At 39.7% G+C, this 13,382-nt stretch overlaps 1 protein-coding gene across 10 annotated transcripts in view; it reads right to left on the reverse strand.

Moving 5' to 3' along the window:
- Positions 1-4,474: 4,474 nt before the first annotated feature.
- Positions 4,475-13,382, reverse strand: part of ZNF395 (zinc finger protein 395) — an 83,303-nt gene continuing 74,395 nt past the window's right edge. For 5 of the 10 annotated variants that reach the window (XM_087960073.1, XM_087960077.1, XM_087960085.1 and 2 more), the window contains exons 8-11: positions 12,284-12,376; positions 10,265-10,368; positions 8,351-8,494; positions 4,475-7,109 (exon numbers count right to left, since the gene is read on the reverse strand). In XM_087960073.1, the coding sequence (XP_087816199.1) occupies positions 8,383-8,494; positions 10,265-10,368; positions 12,284-12,376 (309 nt within the window). In that variant the 3' untranslated portion in view covers positions 4,475-7,109; positions 8,351-8,382. Of the gene's footprint in view, positions 8,495-10,264; positions 10,369-12,283; positions 12,377-13,382 lie in introns of all 10 variants that reach the window. The other 5 variants (XM_087960061.1, XM_087960058.1, XM_087960064.1 and 2 more) reach the window with 1 other exon arrangement.

Consider the following 13,382-nt stretch of genomic DNA (forward strand, 5'->3'; position numbering starts at 1 on the left):
CATGTGAAATTGATTGTCAATCAGTGTTGCTACCTAAGTGGACAGTTCAATTTCACAGAAGTGTGATTGACTTGGAGTTACACTGTGTAAAGTGTTCCCTTTATTTTTTTGAGCAGTGTATATGCAGATCTATCTGCTTTAAGAGGAATGATATGAAGCTTTGGGGCACCAATTCCTTATTCGAATGACCTTTGTTCCTACACTAGAACAAATGCATTTTGAGACACTCTTATCTTCTGCCCTTATTCAAGTGTACTTGTGTACTAATCATGAAATTTCTAGCTTGAAAAATGCCAGGAGGAGGAAAGTGTCACTCATTAGGAGTTATCTCAGTTGCAGAGACAGATATTATCCCTCAGCTTTTGAGCAGTGTTAAATTATAATGAAGTAGAATTTAGTTGGATTATCAGTAAGAACTTTGTAACAGGAAAAGCTGTTCAGCAGTTGATTTTCTTAAATAGTAGACTCTCAAGAAGTACCTCTGGCCAGACAACTCAGCTCTACATGATTAGTCCAGTCTGGTGTCTGGCTATTGGAGTAATAGTTGTACCAGTAGCCTGGTTTAATTTAAAAGTCCACTTTCTATGCCCGCTACACATACTGACTAGTTGGGACTATGAGTCAATCAATAGTCTTCTGGAAAAGTAAGTGAAGGAATCATCTTTATGCAGGCCTATGCACCCTCCCTCCCTCCCGAGAAGGAGCAAAAAATACAGAAACCGACATCTACCAGGCCATATCCTTTTATTATAAAATATATTTCATATTGCTGTTGTAAAAATTACATTTCACATTTTTTGTTTACAATAAAAAATAATACTTGGAAGACAATCAAAAGAAAAGCTCCAATTAGATAGCAATTCACGATACAACAGATTCCCCCTCCCTTTAGGCTTGATAGCATATCACCATCGAAAGAGCAGCGGTTTGCAGATTACAAGAACTATCCAGCCATTTCTACCTTCATTCCTTTTTTTTTTTTTTTCCAAAAATCTCTCATGCTTAAGAAATTCAAAAAGCCAGGCTCACCAATCTCAAGCTCAGAAAACCAACTGAGTAATGGCTTTAAGGTGTTCTTAACAACTGAGGTTTTAACAGGCTTATTTTTGATCTTCTAAGAAGGCTAGTTCTGGGGCTTCCTCTTCACTTTGTGTTGCTCTATGTAACAGCAGAGTGATAAGACCCAAACAGTTTTCCTTGTTCTCTACCCTGCACTGGAGTTAATGTGTGCATTCAGTTTTAGGGGAGAATTCTATCTGTGCCTAGAATTGCATGTTGATCCCAGAGGATGAGCTGGCAAACTGTCTCTACATGCCTAACAAGGCATGGCACTCACGCACATCTGCACTCAATTCACACACACACACACACACACACACACACAGTTGTGCAATCATATAGCCCTTTTATTTGGAAATCAATTCCACTTCTATTTGAAAGCAAAGACTTTTTTAAAAAAATTTGGACACATGAAATTAATTGGAATTTGGAGTTCTACATCTAAACCTCACTGAGGTGTTTTGGTTTCCATCATCCCCACTCTTCATGCTGGTTAGTAATTATGGGAGCTGGAGTCTGACCCAGCAGGTGGACACTGGGTTGGTGGTATTTCCAGTATGCTGATTTTGTTGCGTAGCATTGGTGGCTTTTATTTGAAATAACCAAATCAAGGGTTCACAGTGCATAGCATGAATAGAAAATAGGCCCTGGTTAGCGCTAATAAAATGGTTATATATGCGTGCACAAGTCACAATTTCCCCCCTTCCCCTCAAAAAAAAAAATATTATGCAGCCCACAATGGTATTTGCAGATCTTAGATTTTAGAGTTAATTTTTGAAAAATGGGTATAAGATTTAGAAATCAATCCTGTAATCCAGCGTTTTTCAACCTCAGCATCTTTAAGCTGTGGAGACCTCAACTCCCAGCATGCATAAAGTCCTCATAGCTTAAATTTGCTGAAGTTGAGAAACACTGTTGTAATCCAAAGTAACTAAAATCAAAATGGAAGAATTAAAGCTGTACCACTTGTTAATTCAGACAAGAGGACCACAGAATGATTACTTTCTTAAAGCTAAAATCCTCTGGCATCAGAAATACACTAATGTTCTTAATTCAGTAATAAAAACAAACCTTAGTGGCCTCATTTTAGGAAGCCGCACTCAGTAGGATCCTGATGCGCCCTATTGACCCAGGTAGTGAGTTATGCTCCTAAGAGGACAGGGAGTGTGTCCACTCACTACCCATAGGTTTCGTGCAAATCCAATGGAAAAACTAGCCTTGTTTCAAGTAATCAGAAAGACTGGACTTGACAAGAATGGGGAAAAGGAGCCAGCTTAAATAATCAGAAACTTTTTTTTCCTTTTGCTATTTTCAAAGCCAGGAGAAAAGCCTCAGTTGCATTTGTGAAATGGCAAGCATTTTTTTAAATTTTTCAGAAAAGAATAAAAAGTAGTGGCTTGGATACAGGTAGGGATTCTCTTTCATTCTCTCTTTGGCTTACTGCAAGAAAGCAAAGGTTGGGAAACAGACAATCCTATGAGCAGAAGAGGCAGAAATGAACTTAAGACAGAGCACCTCAGTTTCTTAGATACACAAAGTAGACTAGTGACATATACAGGCTGCCCTTGCAAAATGGCTGCCACCAAGAAACAAAGTTCTTCGCATCTTGTTCCTTATTTCCTCAAAGCCTCCCCCACCTACCAATACAATCCTATGAAGGGAAAACAGGATGGTCTCCACTGCAAATACAACATTTACAACACTATTATTTAGGAAGCAGTATTTCCTAAAATTGCTTCCTTCCAACTTTCCCTTCCTGTGGGGAGGTTATATTTGGGGTGAAGGAGGGAAGAGAATTATATTCCAAAGTTTCTTGGTTTAAAAAAAACAAAAACAGAAATACAGAAAAAAAATATCAAATCATTGACATACATTGTCCAGTCCAATTGTACCGCATAGCTCACAAAATAAAAAGAAGGGGAAAAAACATATCCTATTTAAACAATACTGGTTAACAAATATATTCCCATGGAAGGCTAGCTTTTCTTTTCACTCTCCAAAATTAAGTGCTATAATTTTATTTTATTTTTTGGGGGGTGGGGGAATGAGACATTTGATAAAGGCTGGCTTTTTGTTCAAAAAAAAGGACAGCACTGACTGCATGCTTTGGTGATGGTTATGCTCCTAACCTCACCAGCAAATGGCACATATTCCTTTGACACCATAGTAAAAGGAGTAATACTTTGATTCCAAGAATCTGTCATAGCATAACAGGGATATCCTATATTCCAGAACAGCGTTTCTCAACCTTGACCATTTTCAAGATTTCAACTTCCAAAATTCCCCAGCCACCAATGCTGGCCAAGGAATTCTGAGAGTTGGAAGTTCACACATCTGAAAGTAGCCAAGGATGAGAAACATTGTTCCAGAGGCTTCAGTGTTTCATTTATTCTTTTATAGGGCCTTTTCTCCCCACAACTTTTTAATCACATTCTAACAACAGCTATCCCCCCAAACTGCTTTTTGTAAGCATAAGACCCAGACTTTTGCCACCAAAGAAACTGATCTTTAAATCGCAATCTGAAGATACTCATTGGTTACTCTCTTCTGATTCAACAAGAAATTGAGAGGTGCCCTTCCTAAATCAGAAAAGAAGCAATTTTACTCTGATACAAGGATCCATCCATACCAGGATGGCTGAAGCAGAAGGAGCAGTTAAAAATGTTGGGATTTTCAAACTTTAATGTTACTTTGGGAGACTGGACAAGGCCAGTTCTCAAAATTTGATTTTCAATTATTAAATTGGAGCCTTACTTGTCTTGGAATTTGAGAAGAAATGGCTTTGAAATTCACAGGTTCCCACTGAGATTTGGAGATCATCAACCTGCAACCTGGCTTTGCATCTTATCACTTTGGTCTACAAGACATGCCACCTGGAGAGTTACTAAGACTAGCTTGAAGGAAGGCAGCTGCAGAAAAGCAGCCAAAATCCCTTTTAAAAAACATTTTGAGCCTCTGATAGCCATAGAGCAGCAGTGTCAAACCCGTGGGCCAGATGCATCACACGCTGGTCATGCCCACATCCGGTTTAGCGAAGAGGACAAAAAGTCACGATACGTCACGTGACAACACCATTAAGACGATGCAAGTTTGACACCAATTCTCTTTGCCATAGAGAATCAGAGCAATGCAGTGCTGTCATTAAAGTGAGCAATTTCAAAGTCCTTGGACATTTATGTATTTTTAATATATATTTTTTATTAAGAGGGTTTATCGGAATCAACTCCATCAGACCTCCCAAATGTTTTATGTTTTATAGTTTAGTCAGTAAAGAAAAAGCAATTGCTCTGCCCCAAACCTCCAAACATGAATGGCTCTAGCTTGGAAGTTGCAGATGATGTACTTTCACGGGAGAAATCCAGAGATTCTGGATTTGGGGACAGAAAGAAGCGGCGAAAAGTTTTTTTTTTTAAAAAAAATCTGGCTGATTTGTGAGAAAGTTCTGAGCCAATGGCATCAATAATCTAATTTGAGCAACATCAGTCACAGATCAAAAGAAGTATCCATCTTCTTGGATGGTTAAATCAGACCATTCATCCACTTGCTAAATCATGACTCCTGGCTGCTTTGCTTAGCAGAGACCATTGCTCAAACAACTGAACCAAGATGGCTGGTCCACAGCAACAGTTCTGTTGACTTAGCTGTAATTGGAAACAGTCTGGTAAGATCAAGGCTCTCCCATTCTGTGACAGGTGGAAGCCTAAGGTTTTGCCACTAATCCCAGTAAAATCATTTTGGTAATGGGTATCTTGGTAATGGGTCGTCCTTGATGAGGTCAAGTTGTAGTTTTTAAAGGGCCAGGTTTGTCTATGAGGACCAAGGACTTCTGTTTAGCAACCTCTGCTTTTATTGAAGGGAGGGTATCAACCCCTTTCAATGTTTCCCAATAACTCATTGAACCAGAGCTGCAGAACTGAGAGAAATGTATCTCAAATGGGGAGGGAAAGACTTGAGGTTTCTCCCAAAGCTAAAATTATTTTATCGAGGATTTTTTCCCAAATTTCCATTAGTATTTTGGCATGAAGCATGATTTTCAAAGCCAAGCTCGTTTTCTAAGTTCCAAGACATTTTCACTGAAATCAGACTATTGTGACCCAAGCAATGCATTTTAAGTAAAAATCCTACATTTTATTATAAACCTGAAGCTTCAATAGTAATACCTCTTATCTGAACTTCAATATTCCCAAATTCCCTATTCAGAATTTGCACTATAAAAATCTGAGTTCAATTTTAATTTTCAAAATATTAATTTGCAATTTGAACCAATTAATTTGTAACTAATTACAAAATCAGTTAAGCATCTATCAGATGTCCAGGCTAGAAAAATAAAATCTGACAGACTGTGAATTATACAAGATTACAAAAAAAAAAGAGCAATCAACAAGCACCAAAAATATACATAATTCCTTTTCAAACTCTTCCACCCATCCCTTAAAGTACCCTCAAAGAAAGATAAAAGGGCTCACATTTTTATATAAGGAAATTATAATTCTCCAGGACATATAGTTCGGTTACTATTTTACAGAAAGAGGTTTATCTCTTTAGTTTATGGCTCATGATTATCAAAACGCTTTGGGGAAGGGGAGAAAAGAGGCAGAGAAACAACTTCAAAACAATGTAAATACCTACGAATATACCTCATTTTCCATTTCCATTATCATTACTATTGGTGTTGCCATTTTACATCTGCAAAATGTAAACAAACCAAGCCACATGCCTTCTGAAATGGAAGAACACATTTCCCCATCAGCAAAACTGATGGCTCTTTGATAGCATGACAATGACTTCCATGGTGAAGCTAGCCATCCAATTTAATTAGGCTTGCCACTGAAGCAGCATTGCACCACCTATGATCATGCATTTTTGAGTTTGCCAACTTTGAATGTAAACTTCCACACATTTCCACCACATCATCTGCAGCCCTGAGAACCCCCACCCTCCTGCATGGCAGGGCTGAAAAATTCAGATCCGTTTTAATTGATTTGGGAAATTTAAGAAGAGAAATGTATAGCTTAGGCCAACAGATGCCAAGGCACCCGTAACTCTCCTTTAAAAAACGCCACTGCCTCAAAAGTTCAGCCTTGCCTCTTATGTTGATGGCACATGGCTAACCACCATCCATTGCAACATCCGTCTAACACTTGGTTTATTGGACTGTATTCCCCCATCCCACTGAGATCCACCTGGCCTACCTTCATGCCACCAGATACCACAGAGAGAGAGAGAGAGAGAGAGAGAGGGAGGGAGGGAGGGAGGAAGAGAAGGAGTGAGACAGACAATATTTGCAAGGGAGTCTGTCATATGAATCTTAACATATACATGTTAATCACAGAAAATTGAAAGGAATAATTGTACAGCTTGGCTAACATACTTTGTGTATACACAGTTCCTTGTGTAAATGATACAACCAACACTAAGTGTGAAGGCAAAACAAGTATATTGGGAGAGCAGTCAACCATTTCCAATTCCACTGTCTCTCACTGTAGTTTAAACCAAACTCGGTTATAACAAGAATAGTTAGATAGAAATCTGGTGGGGGGATAGATTATTACAATTTTTCAGGTTTTTGAGGCCAATGGATCATGAAGAAAATAAAAGTTTATAATGATGGAATTATTGGTTATTATTTCAATCCACACACACACCCCAAAAAATGGAAAATGCTCATTCCCCCCCCCCCAGATGACTCAAGTATCTTTGAAAATTGTATTCATTAAATCCCAATCAATTCTAAGACAATGTTGGCTTGTCTTCAAGTGCTATTTCCAGCATATCTCTGTGTCCCTCCCAATTTCCAATTTCTTTCTTTTCTAACTACATCCTGAGAGACTGGGACTATAGATTGTGGATCTAGGATCACTCAGTGGCCAGAAAGATGGGATGGAAATGATGAATGGGGCGGCAGGGCAAAATAAATGGGCATTCCCCAAAAACTGAACATGGACCAGCATGCCCTACAAAACAGCTCGGGCTTTCTCATATGCAAATCTTGGAATGCTGCTTCACTTGGTGTTCAAAGGTTTAGACTGCTGGCACAAGGTGGGATGAACCTGAAGAGGAAGGAAGAACATAATCATGGGTTTTTATGCGCTTTGCTCATTACCTGTAGGCTCCTACGATAATTAGAAGAGAAATGAAACTGTCCAAACACATTACCATTCATTGGAAACTCAACTAATAATTAAACATCTAATTCTTCTCTGGAAGATAGGCCTGATTTGGGGAGCCAATTAATAAAGACAGAAGAATGCACAGTTGTTAAGGGGGGGGGGGGGAGATCCCAGCTGTATCACTAAAAATGTGATATGCACAAGACAAATTCATATTCCAGAAAACATTCCCACTGTTGGGAAAACCAACACTGATCCAGATTCTTACTTAAAAATACAGTGTAAAGAACTTTAATTTACTGCCACATAGTATATAGAGTGACAGTGGGGAGGTTGTGAAGTTCCTATGGTATCCAAGTAATAAAAGTTGCATTATGGATGCTCAAAATACATCTTAAACCGCCAGTTACGTCAGTGAAGAGTTCTAAGACTCTTACAGAATGCATTTGTTTTGGGGTTTACAATTGCTAAAAAAATCCAGATTATTTTTACGTTCCTTCCACTTCAGGGTGATTTGGAATTTGCGGGTTATTATTTCCCAACAGCAACTAAAGAAAACAAAATAAAAAGCAGTGCTCATTAAGGATGCAAATGGCTAATTCCTGTGCAGGCATCCGAGGATTAACAGGGAAATAACAGTGTCCATTAGTAGAGCAACTGTCCTCATCTGCTAATAGTAGTTCCCTTCCTGTCCTCCTTTTGCACTCTCTAAATGGTTACGTGACTTCAGGGGAGGTGAAACAGTTGCTTCTCTCCTCCATATTGCAGTCATTGATCCAACCACAACAGCCAACCTCACCCTATACTGAGGAACAGATCAAAGTTCTTTGGTCCCTGGACCCACCTAGAAACAAGTCTGTAAGATAGATCAAGCAATCAGCTTTTTTTTTTCCCTTTGTCCTCCTTATTTACAGAATAGAAAGGGAGGCTGTGTTATTTGTCATTTTAAAAAAAAGAAAAAAATGTGTAGAAAAAGCTTTCCCACAAAACACTGAACATTAGAAAACCTGGCAGACGTAGACTATACAGAGCTTGGGATAAACACGTGGCTCGCGAGATTTCTGCCAAAGCACCAGGAATTGCTTCCAAGACAACAGAGCCCTGGATGTGGCCAAAATACAGAGATCTGGCTATTTGCTCTTGGGTAGCTGCAAGAGAGAAAGCCCTCTGAGACTTCCCACCAGAAAGGGGTGTGAATGCAGATACATCCTTCTCAGTCCAAAAATCTCTGGCATGCTTTTTTCCACCGGCAGGCTGTGCACCACTGGTCTCGGTGCTCAATGCCATAAACTTTGCGGCACTTCTTGGCTTCGCCACGGACTTTCCTAAAGAAAACAAAAGAAAGAAAACCATTGAATATACTTACAATAGCTACTGAGCAATTAAGACTCTCTCATCTGATACAAACCCTGGGGCTGAACCTAGGGCCTTCCAGTCTTGAGGGCTAGTTATTGTGGTTTGCTGGCAGCTTGTGCAGACGGCAGTGGAATCAGACACTGGCGAAGAACGGGGACCAGTCCAGGAGTCTGGAGAGGACTTGGACAAGAGTCTTGTGTCCGATGCAGAGATGGGGCCAGGACCATCTGAGAGTGGGGTACTGACTCTGGAGCCTCCGGAGTCCGGCAGCAAATAGGCCGAGGAACAAGGGGAGCCTGTTCCCAGTGCACATGTGTGCAGAGCTGCTAGAAGGCGAGAGCAGCTGAAACAAAAGGGGCGACTTGGGAGTAAGGCTGGGAGGTGATTGCCCCTCCCATAAGGTATAAAGGACAGGCCAAGATGACAAAACCTTTGCAGGAAGCAAAGTCATTCATTCGGTTCAGATTCATTCTTGAAGCTCTTTTGTACTTTGGTTAGTTTCCTTTCTAATTCAGTTGACACTTCTGTTCTTGGCAGCACTTCACAGGAAAGACAGGTGGGTGCTTATCTCGAGGGACTATTTGAGATTCATTACCAGCTGGGAAGGAAAATAATTCCCAGTGTTGCAATAACACAAAACTTGTTTTTAAAATAAGTGTGTGCGTAATTACGGTCTCGAAAGCCTTGGTCAGAACACTAGTGTTCTGTTCCACCCACAAAAAGGCTCTTGTTAATTAGCCAAGAACTTGCAATTGCAGCCTATTCTTGTGTACGGCAAATTCATATACAGGCAGTCCTTGCTTACCAACCATTCGTTTGGTGACTGTTCATAATTAAAACGCTGCTGAAAAAGGAGATTTATGACTAGTCTTCAAAGCTATCACCATCATGTCATGTGAGCATGATTCGGGAGCATTTACAATGGTCACAGCATTCTACAATCACAAGATTGGTATCTGCAACCTTCACAGTCAGCTTCCAAAAAGCAAAGTCAATGGAGAAGCTGGCAGAAAGTTGTTAAATCATACACAAGATGTTGCACTTAACAATCCCAGGTGATTCGCTTTCACAACTGCAGTTGGAACTGACGTTGTAAGTTAGCATAATCCCAGAGTCCCACTTTACAGCTACAACTGCTTAATTACAAAGGTGCCAGTCCCAATTGCAGTCAGTGAGTGAAAATTACTTATACTAAGCTAAGGCTCACACAATCCTGGCTCAGACTCAACTGCCCCGAGCGCACATTATCCACTCGTTCTTCCTAAAATTAGTAAAAACAAACAAACAATAGATTGTGCTGTACAAATCAAACTTATTTGCCATCAATTTCAGCAGCACAATCGAAATGTTGTTTGAAGGCTGGAAAACAGAGGTTGCCTCTACTGTAACTAGGGCTGATGAAACACAGTGTTGGATTGGATTCAAAAATTTCATTGTTGTTTATGGTTTAGTGCCATGTATGAATCTAGACATTTTGCCTAAAAATGACCAAACATACAAATCTGCCTTATGCTCAATCAGGCCACTGATCTTAAAAAAAAACCCTGCAGCCCATGCTTGTCTACTTCTTCCGGCAGAAGATGGCCAAATTTTCAGGCAGAATGCTCTTTCCTCTGAGCCCAAACCAGCAGCACATGTTCAAAATTCTAAAGGACAATTTCTTTCTGAGCGCATCTGACACCCGCTATTTCCCTGCCCTGCTTGAAAGTAGCTCCGTCCGTGTCTTCTCCGGGTCTTACCTGGTGCCACTGGGTGCTCTTGGGGGGGATGCAACAATCAACTGGGATTTCAGCACTGGAGGCGGGGGTGGCTGTTCACTGAAACTCAAAGACCGGCTTCGAACCTGCAAGAAAAACGCCTTTTGATTTATTTGGGTTTTATTATTCTGCCTTAAATGATTATGGGTGGGTGCTTTAAAAGACTTTGAAAGGATTTTCTACTCAGGTGAAAATTGTAAACTTGCTTAGATACTAGGAGGGCATTTTCTTCTTTTAAAATATCAAAATAAAAATATCAATTTCCAGATAACTGGTGCCCTGCCAGATTACAGAAACTTTATCTAGTTCAATGTTTCTTTTTTTCAAGGTAATACTTCTGGGAAGAACACAAGCTGCTATTATTTTTGAGGTATGCTGCTTCTCAATACAGATATTCTCTTTAATTCTCATTTTCTCTTCTCCTGGCCACAATCTCTAAAATGCCTTCTCCAATAAAGCCAACCACAAATGTGACGTTTCTATATCTATATAAGAAGAAAGCAATCAGTCTGGAGAGTGAAAAAGGGATATTTTTACATTGATTTTCATCTGAAATGTGTCTTTACTACACAGGGGCTAGGAGTGGGGCAGATGTGTAGAGAAGAAATAAGAAGTGGTATTTTATTGGAAAGATCCCTTCTCCCATTTTTTCCTTTCCCAATTCAGCACCCTTCAGAATTGTAGGATTCAGAGAATTTGAAAACTGAACTTCTGGCTAACACTTTCCAAACTTCACGAGGCTGCTATAACTTGACAAAAATTTGATTAGATCTCCTTTTTCATCTTCCGAACATTTGCAGCTGAACCCCCTAATTACAATTTTATGAATGCTGCATCATACTTTTAACTGATAGATTCTCCCTGTCTTGTTGACTTTTTTATTTCTCAGTTCAACTCAAATCAAAGTTCAAAGTTTTGGAAACTAAAAACCCCTGTCTAGCAACTTGGTGTCGGGATTCTGGCAGTTACCCCAATTAAATCATGAGTTGTCACTTGGATTGGATGTTCTGGAAACATTTGTTTACAAATGCCTTATTTTGGGAGAGAGGGGACTATTTTTTTTCAGGCTGACAGGCAATTGAACTTTTCTGTTTGCTCATACAGAAAAAAGAAAATCTATTTTTAATTTGTGGTAGCAAATTTCGTAAGATAGTCATGCATAAAGGGATCTTTAAAAACCACAGCTTTCTCAGAACATGCCACCCACCAAGTACGTGTAATATATTTTTGAAACGATCTTCCGAACTAATCCAGATTCTCTCCTTCAGTATAACCAGGCAACTTTCTAGATTCTAGAGCCTGGGTGTCAAACTCGATCACGTCACATGACATATCATCACTTTTTTTGCCTTTGCGGAGCTGAGGTGGGCATTGCCTGTATGTGACACATCTGACCCACGGGCTGCCAGTTTGACAGGCCTGTTGTGGAGTCATTTGACATGAGATAGGGGCAAATAAATTTAATAATAAATAAGTAGGCAAGTAAATAAACCTTGTGTCCTGTTGGGTTGTCATTTCAAACATGTTTCCTTATCAGAACATGATGGTGAAGGGCAGTCAAAAAAACAATGGGAGAAGTAGTATCACCTGACCTCTTGTTGAATTCCCCATTGAGATTCCTTGTGGGAATCTGATAGGGAGAACTGTAAATCTTCCTTCTTTCCTTGTCTTCCCCTGGTCTCTTTTTCCAGGAGGCAAGTTTGCTGCTGGGTGGGGGAGGGAGCAAGGGATTGCAAGACTGGCTGGGAAACTGTTACAGAATGTTGAAAATTGATGATCATGTGACTGCAATAGCCCAGCAGCCAGTAGAACTGATGCAGCCCTAAAACTATCTCAAATGTCAGTCCATCAGAAGTTATGGGTCCCAGATTTTGAATGCATATTTTTAAGCTAATCCATTTGAGGTTCCTTGGTTCAAAAATTATTGCCCTGCAACATATATCACTTTACCCAGTTAAAGTTCATTATGAGAGTTTTAGTGTATAAAGTTGTCAGACTCACCGGTGAGAGAGTAGGGATGGTTGAGGTTGCAGCAGCCCAGCTAATGCTGGTGAATATGTGCGGGGATACAGGAATCTGAATAGATGGCAGAGCCTAAGTAGAGAAAAACGTCTGTCTTAAGAAATGAAAAGCATTTTCACGTTCACTTTCTGTGAATTTTCTCAACACTTGAAAACATAGTGTTGGAAAAAGGACATAGGAAGTCTTTTAGACAACCCCCTACTCAAGTGCAGGAATCCTCAACCATCTCAACAAAACGCTGTCCAATGTTTAACAGAATAACAGAGTTGGAAGGGACTTTTAAGGTCTTCTAGCCCAACCCTCTGTTTAGGCAGGAAACCCTATACCATATTTCAGACAAATGATTGTCCAATCTTTTCTTAAAAACCTCCAGTGTTGGAGCACCCACAAGTTCTGGAGGCAAGTTGTTCCACTGGTTAATAGTTCTAAGAATCAGGAAGAGTCTCCTTAGTTCTAGGTTGCTTCTCTCCTTGATTAGTTTCCATCCATTGCTTCTTGTCCTACCTACAGGTTCTTTGGGTTTATTTTTATTTATTTAAAAATAAATTTTAAATTTATTTTTGGATTTATTTAAAAACTTTCAAAGATAGTGCAATCACGACCCTACGATTCATGCTTAATAGTCTCATGGATAGGAAACTACTCAATATTTCGAAGCTGAATCTCTCTTTCTCTATAGAGCTTCCACTGGTTCTTGCCTTGCCCTCAGGCACTTTGGAAAATATATCCATATCCTCTTCCCATGATAGGCCTTCACTTATGAAAAATCTGCTAGTATGTCTCCCCCCCTTAGCCTCCTTTTTTTTAGACTCACCATACCCAATCCCTTTACTATTCTTTACAGGATGAACACATTAACTGTGACAGAAGAGTGAAAGATGCATTATTCTTTCACTCTCTAACACATTGCCCCAAAGTATAAGTGAACAGAGAAAGAATATGAATGCTTAGAAAGGTAATTGCATTTACCTTATTCTTTATTTGAAACTCGAATCATCCACCTTGCTACCACTACTCTCAGAACTGCAACCCTGTCATTTAACTACCCAAACATAACTGAGGGGCTGTTTATTTATTA

Source organism: Notechis scutatus, chromosome 1, assembly GCF_049901735.1.
Source record: "Notechis scutatus isolate UNSWTSFEM ecotype Mainland chromosome 1, rNotScu1.2, whole genome shotgun sequence".
In the NCBI taxonomy this organism is placed as follows: domain Eukaryota; kingdom Metazoa; phylum Chordata; class Lepidosauria; order Squamata; family Elapidae; genus Notechis; species Notechis scutatus.